Genomic DNA, 15,474 nt, shown 5'->3' on the forward strand with positions numbered 1-15,474 from the left:
AGTAAGTGTAACCTACTGCGTATAACAAGGCGAAAATCCTCATTAATGTAAGAGTACAAAATAAATGGCCAGTCTTTGGAAGCGGTAGCATCCGTCAAATATCTGGGTGTGACTATTCGAAATGATCTCAAATGGAATGATCAGATTGCTCAAGTAACGGGCAAGGCGAACTGTAGATTGCGGTTTATTGGTAGACTCCAGAAGCGATGCAGTCCTTCAACAAAGGAAATTGCTTACAATACGTTAGTTTGTCCAATCTTAGAGTACTGTTACTCTGTATGGGACCCTTACCAGTTGGGTCTGCTTCAAGAGATTGAGAAGGTCTAAAGAAGGGCGGCAAAGATCGTGACTGGTACACTTAGCTATCGCGAGAGTGTTACAAGTCTTATAGAAGTTTGAAGTGGGACACACTTGCAGATAGACGACGCTCTAAACAGAAGGGGCTGCTCACTAAATTCCGAAATCCGACCTTCTCCGAGGATGTAGTGCATATATTATTACGACCAACTTTCAAATTGCGCAATGATCACGATTCAAAGATAAGGGAAATTAGAGCTCGCACTGAGGCGTTCAGACAGTCGTTTTTCCCTCGCGCGATCCGAGAGTGGAACAGGGAGGGGGGATATGACTTTGGCGCGAATTGTGCCCTCCGCCACACACCGCTTGGTGATTAGCGGAGTATATACACTACTGGACATTAAAATTGCTACACCTAGAAGATATGCAGATGGTAAACGGGTATTCATTGGACAAATATATTATATTAAAACTGACATGTGATTACATTTACACGCAATTTGGGTGCGTATATCCTGAGAAATCAGTAGCCAGATACGGCCTTGATACGCCTGGGCATTGAGCCAAACAGAGCTGGGATGCCGTGTACAGGTACAGCTGCCCATGCGGCTTCAACACGATACCACAGTTCATCAAGAGTAGTGACTGGCGTATTGTGACAAGCCAGTTGCTCGGCTACCATTGACCAGACGTTTTCAATTGGTGAGAGATCTCGAGAATGTGATGGCCAGGGCAGCAGTCGAACATTTTCTGTATCCAGAAAGGCCCGTACAGTTCCTGCAACATGCGGTCGTCGTCGTCGTCGAACTGTTCGTGCAGATGGTCGTTGTCTTGCAAAGGTCCCCATCTGTTGACTCAGGGATCGAGACGTGGCTGCACGATCCGTTATAGCCATGTGGATAAGATGCCTGTCATCTCGACTGCTAGTGATACGAGGCCGTTGGGATCCAGCACGGCGCTGCGTATTACCCTCCTGAACCCACCGATTCCATATTCTACTAACAGTCATTGGATGTCGACCAACGCGAACAGCAATGTCGTGATACTCTGTCCAGAGACTCTGTGACCAAAATAGTACTGAAACAGAGGATGACAGACTAAAGGCCGAAATACTAAATGTCTTTTTCCAAAGTTGTTTCACAGAGGAAGATTGCACTGTAGTTCCTTCTCTAGATTGTCCCACAGATGACAAAATGGTAGATATCGAAATAGACGACAGAGGGATAGAGAAACAATTAAAATCGCTCAAAAGAGGAAAGGCCTCTGGACCTGATGGGATACCAGTTCAATTTTACACAGAGTACGCGAAGGAACTTGCCCCCCTTCTTGCAGCGGTGTACCAAAGGATTGGAAAAGGGCACAGGTCATCCCCGTTTTCAAGAAGGGACGTCGAACAGATGTGCAGAACTATAGACCTATATCTCTAACGTCGATCAGTTGTAGAGTTTTGGAACACGTATTGTGTTCGAGTATAATGACTTTTCTGGAGACTAGAAATCTACTCTGTAGGAATCAGCATGGATTTCGAAAAAGACGGTCATGTGAAACCCAGCTCGCGCTATTCGTCCACGAGACTCAGAGGGCCATAGACATGGGTTCACAGGTAGATGCCGTGTTTCTTGACTTCCGCAAGGCGTTCGATACAGTTCCCCACAGTCGTTTAATGAACAAAGTAAGAACATATGGACTATCAGACCAATTGTGTGATTGGATTGAGGAGTTCCTAGATAACAGGACGCAGCATGTCATTCTCAATGGAGAGAAGTCTTCCGAAGTAAGAGTGATTTCAGGTGTGCCGCAGGGGAGTGTCATAGGACCGTTGCTATTCACTATATACATAAATGACCTGGTGGATGACATCAGAAGTTCACTGAGGCTTTTTGCAGATGATGCTGTGGTGTATCGAGAGGTTGTAACAATGGAAAATTGTACTGAAATGCAGGAGGATCTGCAGCGAATTGACGCATGGTGCAGGGAATGGCAATTGAATCTCAATGTAGACAAGTGTAATGTGCTGCGAATACACAGAAAGATAGATCCTTTATCATTTAGCTACAAAATAGCAGGTCAGCAACTGGAAGCAGTTAATACCATAAATTATCTGGGAGTACGCATTAGGAGTGATTTAAAATGGAATGATCATATAATGTTGATCGTCGGTAAAGCAGATGCCAGACTGAGATTCATTGGAAGAATCCTAAGTAAATGCAATCCGAAAACAAAGGAAGTAGGTTACAGTACGGTTGTTCGCCCACTGCTTGAATACTGCTCAGCAGTGTGGGATCCGTACCAGATAAGGTTGATAGAAGATATAGAGAAGATCCAACGGAGAGCAGCGCGCTTCGTTACGGGATCATTTAGTAATCGCGAAAGCGTTGCGGAGATGATAGATAAACTCCAGTGGAAGACTCTGCAGGAGAGACGCTCAGTAGCTCGGTACGGGCTTTTATCAAAGGTTCGAGAACATACCTTCACCGAAGTGTCAAGCAGTATATTGCTCCCTCCTACGTATATCTCGCGAAGAGACCATGAGGATAAAATCAGAGAGATTAGAGCCCACACAGAGGCATACCGACAATCCTTCTTTCCACGAACAATACGAGACTGGAATAGAAGGGAGAACCGATAGAGGTACTCAAGGTACCCTCCGCCACACACCGTCAGGTGGCTTGCGGAGTATGGATGTAGATGTAGATGTAGATGTAGATGTAGATACGATAAAACGCAATCGCGATAGGTTACAATCCGACCGTTATCAAAGTCGGAAACGTGATGGTACGCATTTTTCCTCTTTACACGAGGCATCACAACGTTTCACCAGGCAACACCGGTCAACTGCTGTTTGCGTATGAGAAATCGGTTGGAAAGTTTCGTCAAGTCATCACTCTGTAGGTGTCCCCACAAGCACCAACCTCGTGTGAATGCTCTGAAAAGCTAATCATTTGCATATCACAGAATCTTCTTCCTGTCGGTTAAATTTCGCGTCTGTAGCACGTCAACTTTGTGGTGTAGCAATTTTAATGGCCAGTGGTGTATGTAGATGTAGATGTAGAAACTGCCCCTTTACTGCACGTTGTACACATTGCTGACAAATGTTTTCATGCCTTTCCACATTTAACGTTTCCTTAAAAGCAATGAGCGAAAACCACCCTAATCATAAAAAACACTCTCATACCGTAACATGATCTACTGCTCCTCCTCCTCCTCCTCCTCCTCCTCCTCCATACTTCACTGATGGCAGGTAATGAGCAACATACCAAATCACTCATTTCCAGCCATCCACTATCCTGTGGAATCGATCTTTACACAACCTCTGCCATCACTTATAACACTGAATACAGAAGCGGATGATTTATGAGGTGGTGGTCGACCATTGTAAAACCATGCTTTTGACTCACTACGCATTGTAATTGTACTAGCTGGATTGCTGGTACCACTTTGGAACTCGTAAGTGATTCCTTCCAACAGTTTCATGCAACGTTTTACTACCAGCCTCCACAGTGCTCAACGCTCCGTGCCTGTCAGTACATGGCATGTACCTCGTCCTGATTTAGCTGTGGCTGAACCTTCGCGTTGCCACTCGACTGGGGTAGCTCTAGAAGGGTTGAAATGTCCTTGATACTCAGGCGACATCCATTGACTAGTCAGCATTCAAGTCACTGAACTCTTCCGACTGAGCCATTCTGCTGTTTCGCTACCAACGACCAAACACTCACCCTCCAGTCTTTTTATTCACCACGGTCGGCCACGGTATTTCATTCATGCAGAGCGCCCGAAAATCTTTTAAAATGCATTCCATTCACACAAACATCAAAGTTTCTCTGGGAAATAGTTTTACGTTGACACTGGCATACTCTTGCGGCGCTAACTAGTGTTGTTCTTGTTTTTTTTGTGTCTCTGGGATATAGTGCGATTTAAGATAATAAATTTTTTGTATCAAATAAACATCGATGTTTTGGAACTGTTTCTATGCACCCTCTGCATTAGCTTTCTGTAACATAAAATACAATGCATACAGCATAATAGCTTCGCACCTGCCTCGAGTGAAGGTAGGGTGGATGAGAGATGGCTGTCAGTGTCTTGATGAGCAGAAACTGAGCGAGATGAGATCGCATTATCAGATCTTGCGACATTTACTCGTGTGCTGATTAGAATTATACAACTAAGTTATTTGCATTGTGAAATTGTAATTGTTGCCAGCCAGTGCAACTGTGCACCGCAGATGGGAAGATGTGACATCTACTCTTGAGTCCCTTGAATCTGAATGTGTGTTTCCTATTGCTTAAAATGGAGAAGTGAAATAAGACAGCAATGGTATAACACTTGAGTGTGAGACTGCGTTACAGTTTCTTTGATTATAGGTAGCTTGAGGGTACACATGTCTTCGACATCTTGTTCCTTGGAAGTGTGGAATAGAAATATGATGCATATGTTGCAATATAGAATTTATCCCATTTTTGTATGATGGAACACATATGGAAAATTGTGGAAAGGTGTTAAGTAAGCGTTTCACTCAGGATCACTTGCTGATTCAGTAGGAGAGTTCAGAACTACTTGGAAGTGTTCAGAGCCATTCATTGACTCAGTAGCAAGATGGGTTATAGAAGTGGAGCTTTCACTCGAGTCAAGTTACTGATATCATACCATCACAACTGTCAACTTCATTCAACAATTTTCTTTCAAGGACATGTCTGCAACCAAAAAATATTAGGTCCTGCACATAAATATTTCATTTAACAATCTTATATCGTTCACTTTTTGATTACTTGCTGTAACTCAAACATGCTTTTTTCACATTTGCTGCTGCACTTTCTAGAACCAGCTGTAGAGAGCATACATGCACATCTCAGCACAGACTCCATGATGTCGCACACACGAGACCCCATTCCCACCTCTCCCCTGCACTCCTTGCTGGTGGTGTTAGGATACTATTATAGATCCAGTAGCTAACATTCAGTGTCTGGTTATGTCATATTCACTATCACTATGTGTTTGAGGTATGGGGCAATTTTTACAATTTTATTTGATGCTAATTCGTAGCATGGTTACATATGGGCCAATTGATTACAGTTTCATATAACGTGATGACGTATGGTGCTTGTTGTTACAATTTAAAGGAACAATGGCGAATCACAGGGTCATTTGTTACAATTTCGCTGTAACATACAGATATATCCAGCAATTCCTTACAGTTTTTCTGCAACACTTCGATGTATGGCGCGATATGGTACAATTTTACCATACCATATGAGATAACTTGTTACAAAAATGGTTCAAATGGCTCTAAGCACTATGGGACTTAACATCTGAGGTCATCAGTCCCCTAGACTTAGAACTACTTAAACCTAACTAACCTAGGGACATCACACACATCCATGCCCGAGGCGGGATTCGAACCTGCGACCGTACCGGCCGCGTGGTTCCTGACTGAAGCGCCTAAAACCGCTCGGCCACCGCGGCAGGCTAACTTATTACAATTTTGCAGTAACTTAGTTATGTATGGCGGCAATTCATTAAAATTTTGCTGTGACATATAGTGATATATAGGTGCATTTTGTTACAATTTTGTTCTAATATGGTGATTATGGCAATGCATTACAATGTACCTATAACAGTGATGATGCATAGTGTAATTCGTTACTACTCTGCTATAAAATGAAGATGAACAAGGCAATTTGTTTCAGTTTGTGTACCAATGTTGACATGTTGGAGAATTTGTTACAGTGTTATTGTAACATAGCGCTACATGTGGCAGTCTGTTACAATTTTGCTGTCCGCCCCAGTAGCTGAGTGGTCAGCGTGACGGATTGCCGTCCTCCGGGCCCGGGTTCGATTCCCGGCTGGGTCGGAGATTTTCTCCGCTCAGGGACTGGGTGTTGTGTTGTGTTCATCATCATTTCATCCCCATCCGGCGTGCAGGTCGCCCAATGTGGCGCCGAATGTAATAAGACCTGCGCCAAGGCGGCCGGACCTGCCCCGCGAGGGGCCTCCCGGCCAATGACGCCAAACGCTCATTTCCATTTCCACAATTTTGCTACAATATGTTAATGTACACAGCAATTTGTTATAGTTTTGCTCTAATATATCGGTTTATGAAGCAAATTGTTGTAATTTTGCTATATCATGACGATGTATGGGACAATTTGTTTCAATTCCCTACAAAAGAGCGATGTATGGGGCACTTTGTTACAGTTTTACTATAACATGGCAACGTATGAGGCAGTTTGTTACGGTTTCATGTAACAGTGTTGATGTATGACACAATGTGTTATAAATTGGGTGTAAAATGACGAAGCATAGGGCGAAGTGTCGTGTAGTTTTCACAGTGTGGCAACATGAGTTAGCATTATCAGTAGAAGAAGACAGACATTTTGTATTTGCAAGATGAAGATTTCTATCCGAGCGTCGGAGTCACTATAGTGTTTGCTTGACTTTGATATTGGTTTTATCCATACTAAGATGAGTTTTGGGAAATATTACAGACATTTTAGCTGTGGGAATAACATCTTTTACTTTGGTACTAAGATCAAACTATTGTTGATGACAACTCCATTTTGATGTAGAAGCTGATCAGTAGTAGTACCATGTATACTGTGTATTATTATATAACAAATATTTACACATTTTTATGAATAATGCAGACAATTTTTGGCTCCTATCAAGTGCAGTTCAATAATCGAACTAAGGTTGTCCACAAGTGGAGGTTAACTCGTAAGTTAGATAGTACTGCTCTTATGTCAGCCATGCTGGGTGTGCTGTAAACAAAACCGCTTGCTCTTCAGCTGCTCCGTGGTTATCCAGATTAGACTGACGCTGAATCTATCACCCTAGATCACATAAAATGATAGATTACCCCCATGAAGCAAATAGGTTACTTGAAAAATCCACTACTGGATATATCGGAAAACGTTATTTTTTAAGTTTCTGAAATCATGAGGGTCCATCGCCTATTGCTTATGGTTGGAGGACCTGGACATTTCAATTGAGTAATTTACTTTAATGGTTGCTGAATGATAGAGTTTGATCTGATAAAGTAATATATATTCAAACAGTGTGTAAAAATTACTCAGCATACACAAACTTTAATATCTTAAAACAATCTGAGAACGAATTTACATAATTAAAATAGAAAACTGATAAGAAAATGAAAGGTTGTTAGTGTCGCCAACAGCATTATACTGGACAATTATGGTTGAGATGATGCTCAGATACATTAAAACATGAGTTCACTGTAAATTGTGATTGCAGAACTTTGAAATTCCACGAAAAAATATATGAATTCGAACAGAACATACAACAGATCAATGACTAAAGGAATAATCAGAAAGAAACATCACTAGGAGGGTGAGATCCAATGAGTTAACTTGATAGCAAAACGAACATGAGTCTTACGAGGCAAGTCCATTTCGAAACAAGAGTTAGGTTGCAGAGAAACTCCAATACCAGTGCATGAGACGCTTAGATCAAGTTAGGAAAACTAAGAAACAAAAACCAGGAAAGAACTCTTCTTCTCTCAATATATCGCGATACCCAAATTTGGGAGAGTGCATTGAAAATGCAATCTTACTGTGACAGCCATTGAGGTGGTTGCTGACAAGTTGGGGTGCGCCGAACTAGGTCCGCTGTCAACTGTTGCTGGGCTGGGTTGATGTGATGTCGTTTCAAATCGCGGATCTCATCATTCTCCTGATTACTCGCTGCGGTTATGCGTAAGTGCAGCGTGAAACGTTGAAGACTTAGCAGAGGTCAGAAGTCAAGAAAAACACGTACAAACACAGAGTCCAGAGTAACATCACCAAGTAGAAGTTCAAATCGGAATACCCATATGAATCCCAATATGACTATCAATGCCTCTCTCAATTTTTGGTAGCCTTCCTGCAGACCTCGGAAAGGCACCCCAACAGTATTTTCAAGCCAATCCCAGGAAGGGCCTAAGTGCACTTCCAGTCAGGGATGTGGAAGTTCGTTCCCTTACTCCCATCATAAAGTTAAAGATGTATCCGCCAATCAGATACGTGTATAAAGAAATGGGACACGAGTGTCGTGCTGTTCCCACATACAGACTTGTGTGTCGGAAGTTCTGGAAACTTTATTGGGCTTCACACTGAGTTCAAATGGTTCAAATGGCTCTGAGCACTATGGGACTTAACATCTATGGTCATCAGTCCCCTAGAACTTAGAACTACTTAAACCTAACTAACCTAAGGACAGCACACAACACCCAGCCATCACGAGGCAGAGAAAATCCGTGACCCCGCCGGGAATCGAACCCGGGAACCCGGGCGTGGGAAGCGAGAACGCTACCGCACGACCACGAGATGCGGGCACACTGAGTTCAAGAAAAAATTTGGAAATTTTCCGTTGCAAGAGGGACTATTTATTTTGCTTCAGGGAACATATCTGGAGATCATACAAAGTAAAATGACGGCATGTCGGCAGCTGAGAAGTCCATCCAAAGGTTACTAACAAGCAGAGTTCTTACCCCATCCACTGGTGGTTTGCTGTTCTGCTATAGAGGACACCAGTCTTCCATTCCGCCGCTCATTTTCTGCGGAGGCTGAGCCAGGTGGATAATCCCTGAAGGGCTTGGCTTACTGTCTGTGCAGTCTGATAGCATAGGAGCTGCCTTCAGAGTGCTGGTAGGTTTGCAAAGCGTGCGAAATCTCCTCCTGTTTTGACTCAAACGAAAAGGAATTCCCCTGGTCAAGACCAGATGCATTTAATGGGAAAAATATATACAAGAATGAAAAGTTAGGTTAGGTACAGAGAGGTGGGTAACCCACGTTGCTACAAGCTACCCCTAACCGCTTACATAATGAGCTCGAAATACCGGTGAAAATTGACAACTAATTACTGAATCAGAAAGTGGATGAAGAAAGAGAGTCTTGTATGCCTATTCAGTATGCAAATAGGATAAAATGTGAGGAGAAAGGTTTGACAAAGGCAACCACCACAAATTTTTTTTTTAATTTTGCAGAACAATTACGTTAACACTATAGTGTCATGAGTCTTTTTGCATTCTAAATGTTTATGTACTTCGATAAATAATTGAGACAATTTATTTTGGTGCAAAGATCTTTTTAATTCAGGGTCATCGATCTGTAATCGCCCCTACATATTGTGATATGGAAAGTACATCTGTTTTGTACTTGAAACTTTTTTATTAAATAAATAACTTAATTTTAGTGCAATTTTATGTTTTTCAGATACCAAACTTTCTTCTCTGCTTGGAACCTGGTTATTCATTGTCTTTAGCTATGTTGTGTGTTTACTTTTCGTCTTTGGAGCATTACGAAGTTTTCATTGCATGTTACAATAGTGCAGTTCCTGTGTCATTCCGAATTACGATTCAGTGTTTCTGTGTACAAGCACGCATCACCAAAGGAAATTGCATCTTAATTCGGAGTAAGACAGGCAATGCAATATCGTAGTATTTATCCGCCGACACTGGGCAAGCAACTTTCAAGTACAATGTCTCCCCTGTACGGGAGTATACACAGTGAATGTACGAGTACAGGTTGTAGACACGTGGTTGATGACATATGGAAGGTCGAGTCTGGTCATGAGTCGTGCTAGGATAGCCTAATGGTACGTGGGGATCACTCGCGAAAAGCGGGAAATTCGAGTTCGAGTCCTGGTCATTGACGTCATTCCACAGCACAACTGATAGTTGCTCACATTCGCAACTGCGAATACATTTCATGCATTGAATATTAATTACACATCTCATCAAAACACGCCATTTTATTAAGGTATGTTAAGTCAAAGTGTGCTTAAGTGTTGCAAAATATAACGTCAGTGGATAAATATGCTATGACCGGTATGTCCCAGATCAAATGTAATAAAAAGGCCATGTTAGCCAGTCAATAACATCCATTATACGTTTCTAGTGTAGAACATGATGAATTATCTTGTTCCCCTAAATTGCCGTCAGGTGATGTGAAGCATTACTGAGAAATTCTAAAAACATTAGGTAATGAAAGTTAGGTCTTTGCACCACCAGTAACATAGTCTCAAGTGGGCTTAAGATCGAAATGGCAATATCTCCACGTATTTTGATTGCTATTACATGCAATTTAGTCATGGTAGTAGGATTGTGGCACTTAATTTAAGAGCTCATAACTTTCTCCTCACATTTTATCCTATTTGCATACTGAATAGGCATACAAGACTCTCTTTCTTCATCCACTTTCTGATTCAGTAATTAGTTGTCAATTTTCACCGGTATTTCGAGCTCATTGTAACTACCAAGTATAAGTTATACTTTAATTGAAATTATTCAGTAGCTGATAGCTAAGGACAGTAATTCAGACTGCCTTTTGTTTGCATCAATAACACTGCTTGGTTGCTTAGCTTAGAATTTTAGCCAACGTGAATTTTGTTCAGTTATAGGCTTGGTCATGTCCGTTTTTGTACATAGCCTCATTAAAGCCTAAAATGAAATTCCGAATGCTTGATTTGCATGATGTTCTTAGCCACATGTGTTTTGTCGTGTTGTGGAGTAAGTTGGACATGGAAATATCATAGTGGCAGTTAATTTGAGAGTATACAGTCATATTTCAGGTATCTGTTTTGAAGTATATTTTACACATGGAAATCACTGCAAGACTCGACAAACATTTTGTGAGTGTGTGTGTTTGTGTGTGCGTCTATGTGTTTGTTATGTTAACAGTGCTTACGTATTTTGACAGACAATTTAGATGGGGAAATATTAAATTGCGCCTTACACCAAGTGCGATGTGATAATAACTGACTAGAACAGCTTAACCTGTACTATATATCAACAGTAATGTAAAGTGTATTTTGGTAATGAATCCAGACATTTTAGACTTCGAAATCTTTAAATGTACCTTGCACCAAGTGTGGTACAAAGATCAAAATATTCTTGATGATAAGTGCAGTTTTACCTGAAAGTTAAGCCTTTCATATATTTCTGATAAATAATACTGGTTTTTCAGATACATCTGAATATGGCGCTATAGTTGCCACTAGTGCAAGTGAAATAGTTCTGCATTCTTGATTTTTTTATTTTTGTTAATTTTTTTCTTGTAGTGCTACTGGATTAGTTCTGTCATCTTGCATTTTCTTCTTATGGCCACTGTGACGTCAAAGATTCCGCCATCTTCTATTTTGACATCAGATGTAATTTCATTTGTTCAAGGTCAGTGACTGTGTGTGATGTCACCAGGTCTCAAGGTTGGTCAGAATGGCTGAGAATACATGTAACCATACTACACCCCATTTACTATCTGGTCATTTCACCTAATTTTCAGCATCCTTCCGTAATACCACATTTCAAATTCTTCGATTTTCTGCTTTCACGGCGGATACCAACGTCGTGAGAGAGTGTTGTCACTGATTTCCTTTCACAATGAATTTTAATCTTACTCCTGAACATTTCTTTTGTTTCCATCATTGCTTCTTCGATGTACAGATTGAAAAGTATCGGTGAAAGATGACATCCCTATCTAACGTCCTTACTAATCCAAGCACTTCGTTCTTGGTATTCCATTCGTATTTTTACCGCCTGGTTATTGTACATATTGTACATTATGTGTGCTTCCTATAGCTTGCACATATTTTCCTCAGGATATTAAACATCGTGGACAATTTTCCATTGCTGAACTTTTTCTAGGCTGCCACATCTTGTGAGTGTATCTTGATTTTCTTAAACCTATAATGAAATGCAACTTCGGAACTGGCTTTCTGAGGTGTTTACCTTCCCTAAAGCTAAAGTGATCGTCCTCCAAAGGGTGGGCAATTTTATTTTCACGACAATAGAAGTCGAAAAGTTTTTACTACAAACTGAACATATTTTCATATCAACCATCCAATGTTGCTTGATCCTAGAGTCAAGGACTACATTTTTGAGACGCTGTAGCACGTTAGAAGGCAACCGAAAGCATCGCTGGTTTTCTTGCAGCTGTTGAAACAACTATCAAAGAAGATAGGCAGAGCGTTGATACACTACCGAACATACACAAAAACAAAATGTGATGTATGGTGTGAACGGTATAAAATAGTACAAGAAAAGAATTTTTTTGATCTGATTCAGTTATGCTATTTCAACAGTTGAGATATTTCAAAAATTGGCTTTAGATATTAAACAACATCTGTTAGAGGTATGGAAACACATCATTGGCATTATCAATGCAAAACTACGAAGATGTTCGCTTAAATATTTCCGTTGTACAGCAACATTGTCAGCGTCTGAAAGACTGTTTTCGAAATCAAGGTATGCTCGCTCTCAACAACGCAAAAGACTGAAGAGGAAACTTCTCCCAAAAATGTTAATATTACAGTCTGTAGATAAACATTTGTCGGACATGTAATGTTAATTATTGGTGTATTTATTAGTATGTGTGTCATTAGATGTATCTGCAGGTTGATTTTTACGTCGTTCTACAAATTCGTCATCATTCATCGATGTTATCGGGTCGATTATTATCGGCTACCGATTTGAAGCAAAATTACGCAGGGTGGACGTACGAAGCAGGATTTAAGAAGCAGATTATCACATGCAAAGACGGCATTCCACGTAAAAAGGGGCGTACTAGTATCAAACGTAGGACTTAACTTGTGGAAGAAAGTTTTGAGAGTGTGCATTTGAAGCACAGCTTTATACGGAAGTAAATCGTGGACACTGGGAAAACCGGAGCAGTAGAGAATCGGCGCGTCTGAGGTGTGATGGAGATGGATGTTAAAAATTATGTATAAGCTTTAAGACTTATTACAAGTCTATAATAACGTGTCCGAAACAATGCAACTGTGTGTGATCCTAACAACTCTTGCTTACTAAGACAGTAGTTTGTTAGTAAGAAACCACATGTCTCACAACAACAAAAACAGTTGATGATGATGTTTGGTTTGTGGGGCGCTCAACTGCGTGGTTATCAGCGCCCGTACAATTTCCCAACCTTTGCTCAGTCCAATTTCGCCACGTTCCTGGATGATGATGAAATGATGAGGACAACACAAACACCCAGTCATCTCGAGGCAGGTGAAAATCCCTGACCCCGCCGGGAATCGAACCCGGGACCCCGTGCTCGGGAAGCGAGAACGCTACCGCGAGACCACGAGCGGCGGACTACAACAAAAACACAAAAACAGTTGAAAATGCCGTAAACTGCTATTGGCAGTCACAAGTGTGCATTCTTTAATGTGATTCTAAAACTGGTCACTAGATTTAAACAACAACCAGGAAACAACGTATGTTCCTTGATACACTATTCTCCAGGTACAAGACTCTTCTGTACTTGATTTTCGGAGTAAAGTTGGCTTGAAGTTACTTTGTCCTTTTCGTATCTAGAGCGTTGCCTTTCAAGTGATTTTCTTATACCTTGGCTGCACAACGTGGTAAATCTGATTACTTTTTTGTTACAGGGACTACTACATTCAAGAGTCTGTTTGGATGGATGAAAACACTTTAATGGTTTGGTTTTCCAATCGCCTTGAAAACATAACGCAGTTCGTCACCTACAACACCCGCAGCAAGTCGGCACAGATTACTGGGGAAAAGGTAATGTGTTGTGTTCTCACATGTTGATTTAGAATGTCAGTCCACAAATACCAGAGTAAGCTTTATCGTTGTCTTCTTCAAAGCAGACTAACCCAAGAATGATATCTCGTCCCACCACCCTATCAGCCTCACCTCATTGCTTAGCTGGGTCGTTGAATCCATCCGGTCCGAACGCATCCTTCTGGTTAACCAATGTGGCTTTCGTTCCATCCCTCTGAGGACCAATTCCTGTAGTTCACTCATTCCTATCCCACCAGCTTAAAAATCCGCAGCAGTTTTTGTGTTCTTTCACCTCCATCAATCATATGACTGTGTGTCGTATTCTAGCCTCCTCTCCAAGCGCCAGATTTGTTCATTTCCAGTTGACTACGTACAATTCACTGAATACTTCTTACTGCATCATTTATCACTATTGACGAAACCTGTTTCTATATCCCTGATCCTACTGCAGGCCAGCTTTAGGACATTGTCCTCTCTGCTCTCCTTTATATCCTCTATCCTGCCATTGTCACTGAACCACCTCCATTAGAATGCCGAAGACCCTCTTTTGCGAGCGCTCTAGACGACACTCAAAAAGTTTCAACGATCCTTCCAACTCCATCTTAACTATTTTGTCTCCTGGTATCCAACAGATTTTCAGGCTAAACGCTTCCAGAACCCATGCAATAATTATAGGAAGAACCACCCCAACTTCCATGCCTTGTTGCCCTACATATCGCCCCAGTAGATCGATGCGTAGCCCTACGTCTACCTAGTCGACGAATGATGACCGTGATCGTTAAACCATGTAATAGTTTAATGTTTAAGAATTGGAGGCTGTTGGTGTGTTTTTGTTATCTGTTTTGCATGTGATGCCTATATGGATGGACACTACGTGACTTCAAGGGGGGAGGGGGGAGAGGGGGGCGATCGATGCATTACCGCGAACTCCAGTACGTGCTTACTGCTTGAGTCATTGTCTTGGGTTTGGAGGAGCAAGGTGTGCCACTGAGTAAAAACACGCACCATGACAATGTGGCCCAACGTCAAGGCAGAACAGAAGAACTCGAATGAAATGTCAAAAATGTCATTCATCTGTCTAATGTCAGAGTTTCACGTATCATATCGTTGCGAGTGAACAGCAAATGTTCCCTGTTCTCCAAATCTGCAGTGTTTGAAATTTAAGGACATTGTGTGACGCAAGAAGTATTTCATGTTCGTTTATACAGGGTGTTACAAAAAGGTACGGCCAAACTTTCAGGAAACATTCCTCACACACAAATAAAGGAAAGATGTTATGTGGACATGTGTCCGGAAACGCTTAATTTCCATGTTAGAGCTCATTTTAGTTTCTTCCACCTACGCTCAATGGAGAACGTTATCATGATTTCATACGGGATACTCTACCTGTGCTGCTAAAACATGTGCCTTTACAAGTACGACACAACATGTCGTTCATGTACGATGGAGCTCCTGCACATTTCAGTCGAAGTGTTCGTACGCTGATCAACAACAGATTCGGTGACCAATGGGTTGGTAGAGGCGGACCAATTCCGTGGCCTCCACGCTCTCCTGACCTCAACCCTCTTGACTTTCATTTATGGGGGCATTTGAAAGCTCTTGTCAAAGCAACCGCGGTACCAAATGTAGAGACACTTCGTGCTCGTATTGTGGACGGC

General features: G+C 41.6%; 1 protein-coding gene across 1 annotated transcript in view; it reads left to right on the forward strand.

Moving 5' to 3' along the window:
* Positions 1–15,474, forward strand: part of LOC126190822 (venom dipeptidyl peptidase 4-like) — a 382,023-nt gene that overhangs the window by 233,880 nt on the left and 132,669 nt on the right. The window contains exon 9 of the mRNA XM_049931391.1: positions 13,681–13,816. Within this exon, the coding sequence (XP_049787348.1) occupies positions 13,681–13,816 (136 nt within the window). The remainder of the gene's footprint in view (positions 1–13,680; positions 13,817–15,474) is intronic.

This window comes from Schistocerca cancellata, chromosome 6, assembly GCF_023864275.1.
Source record: "Schistocerca cancellata isolate TAMUIC-IGC-003103 chromosome 6, iqSchCanc2.1, whole genome shotgun sequence".
Taxonomy (NCBI): domain Eukaryota; kingdom Metazoa; phylum Arthropoda; class Insecta; order Orthoptera; family Acrididae; genus Schistocerca; species Schistocerca cancellata.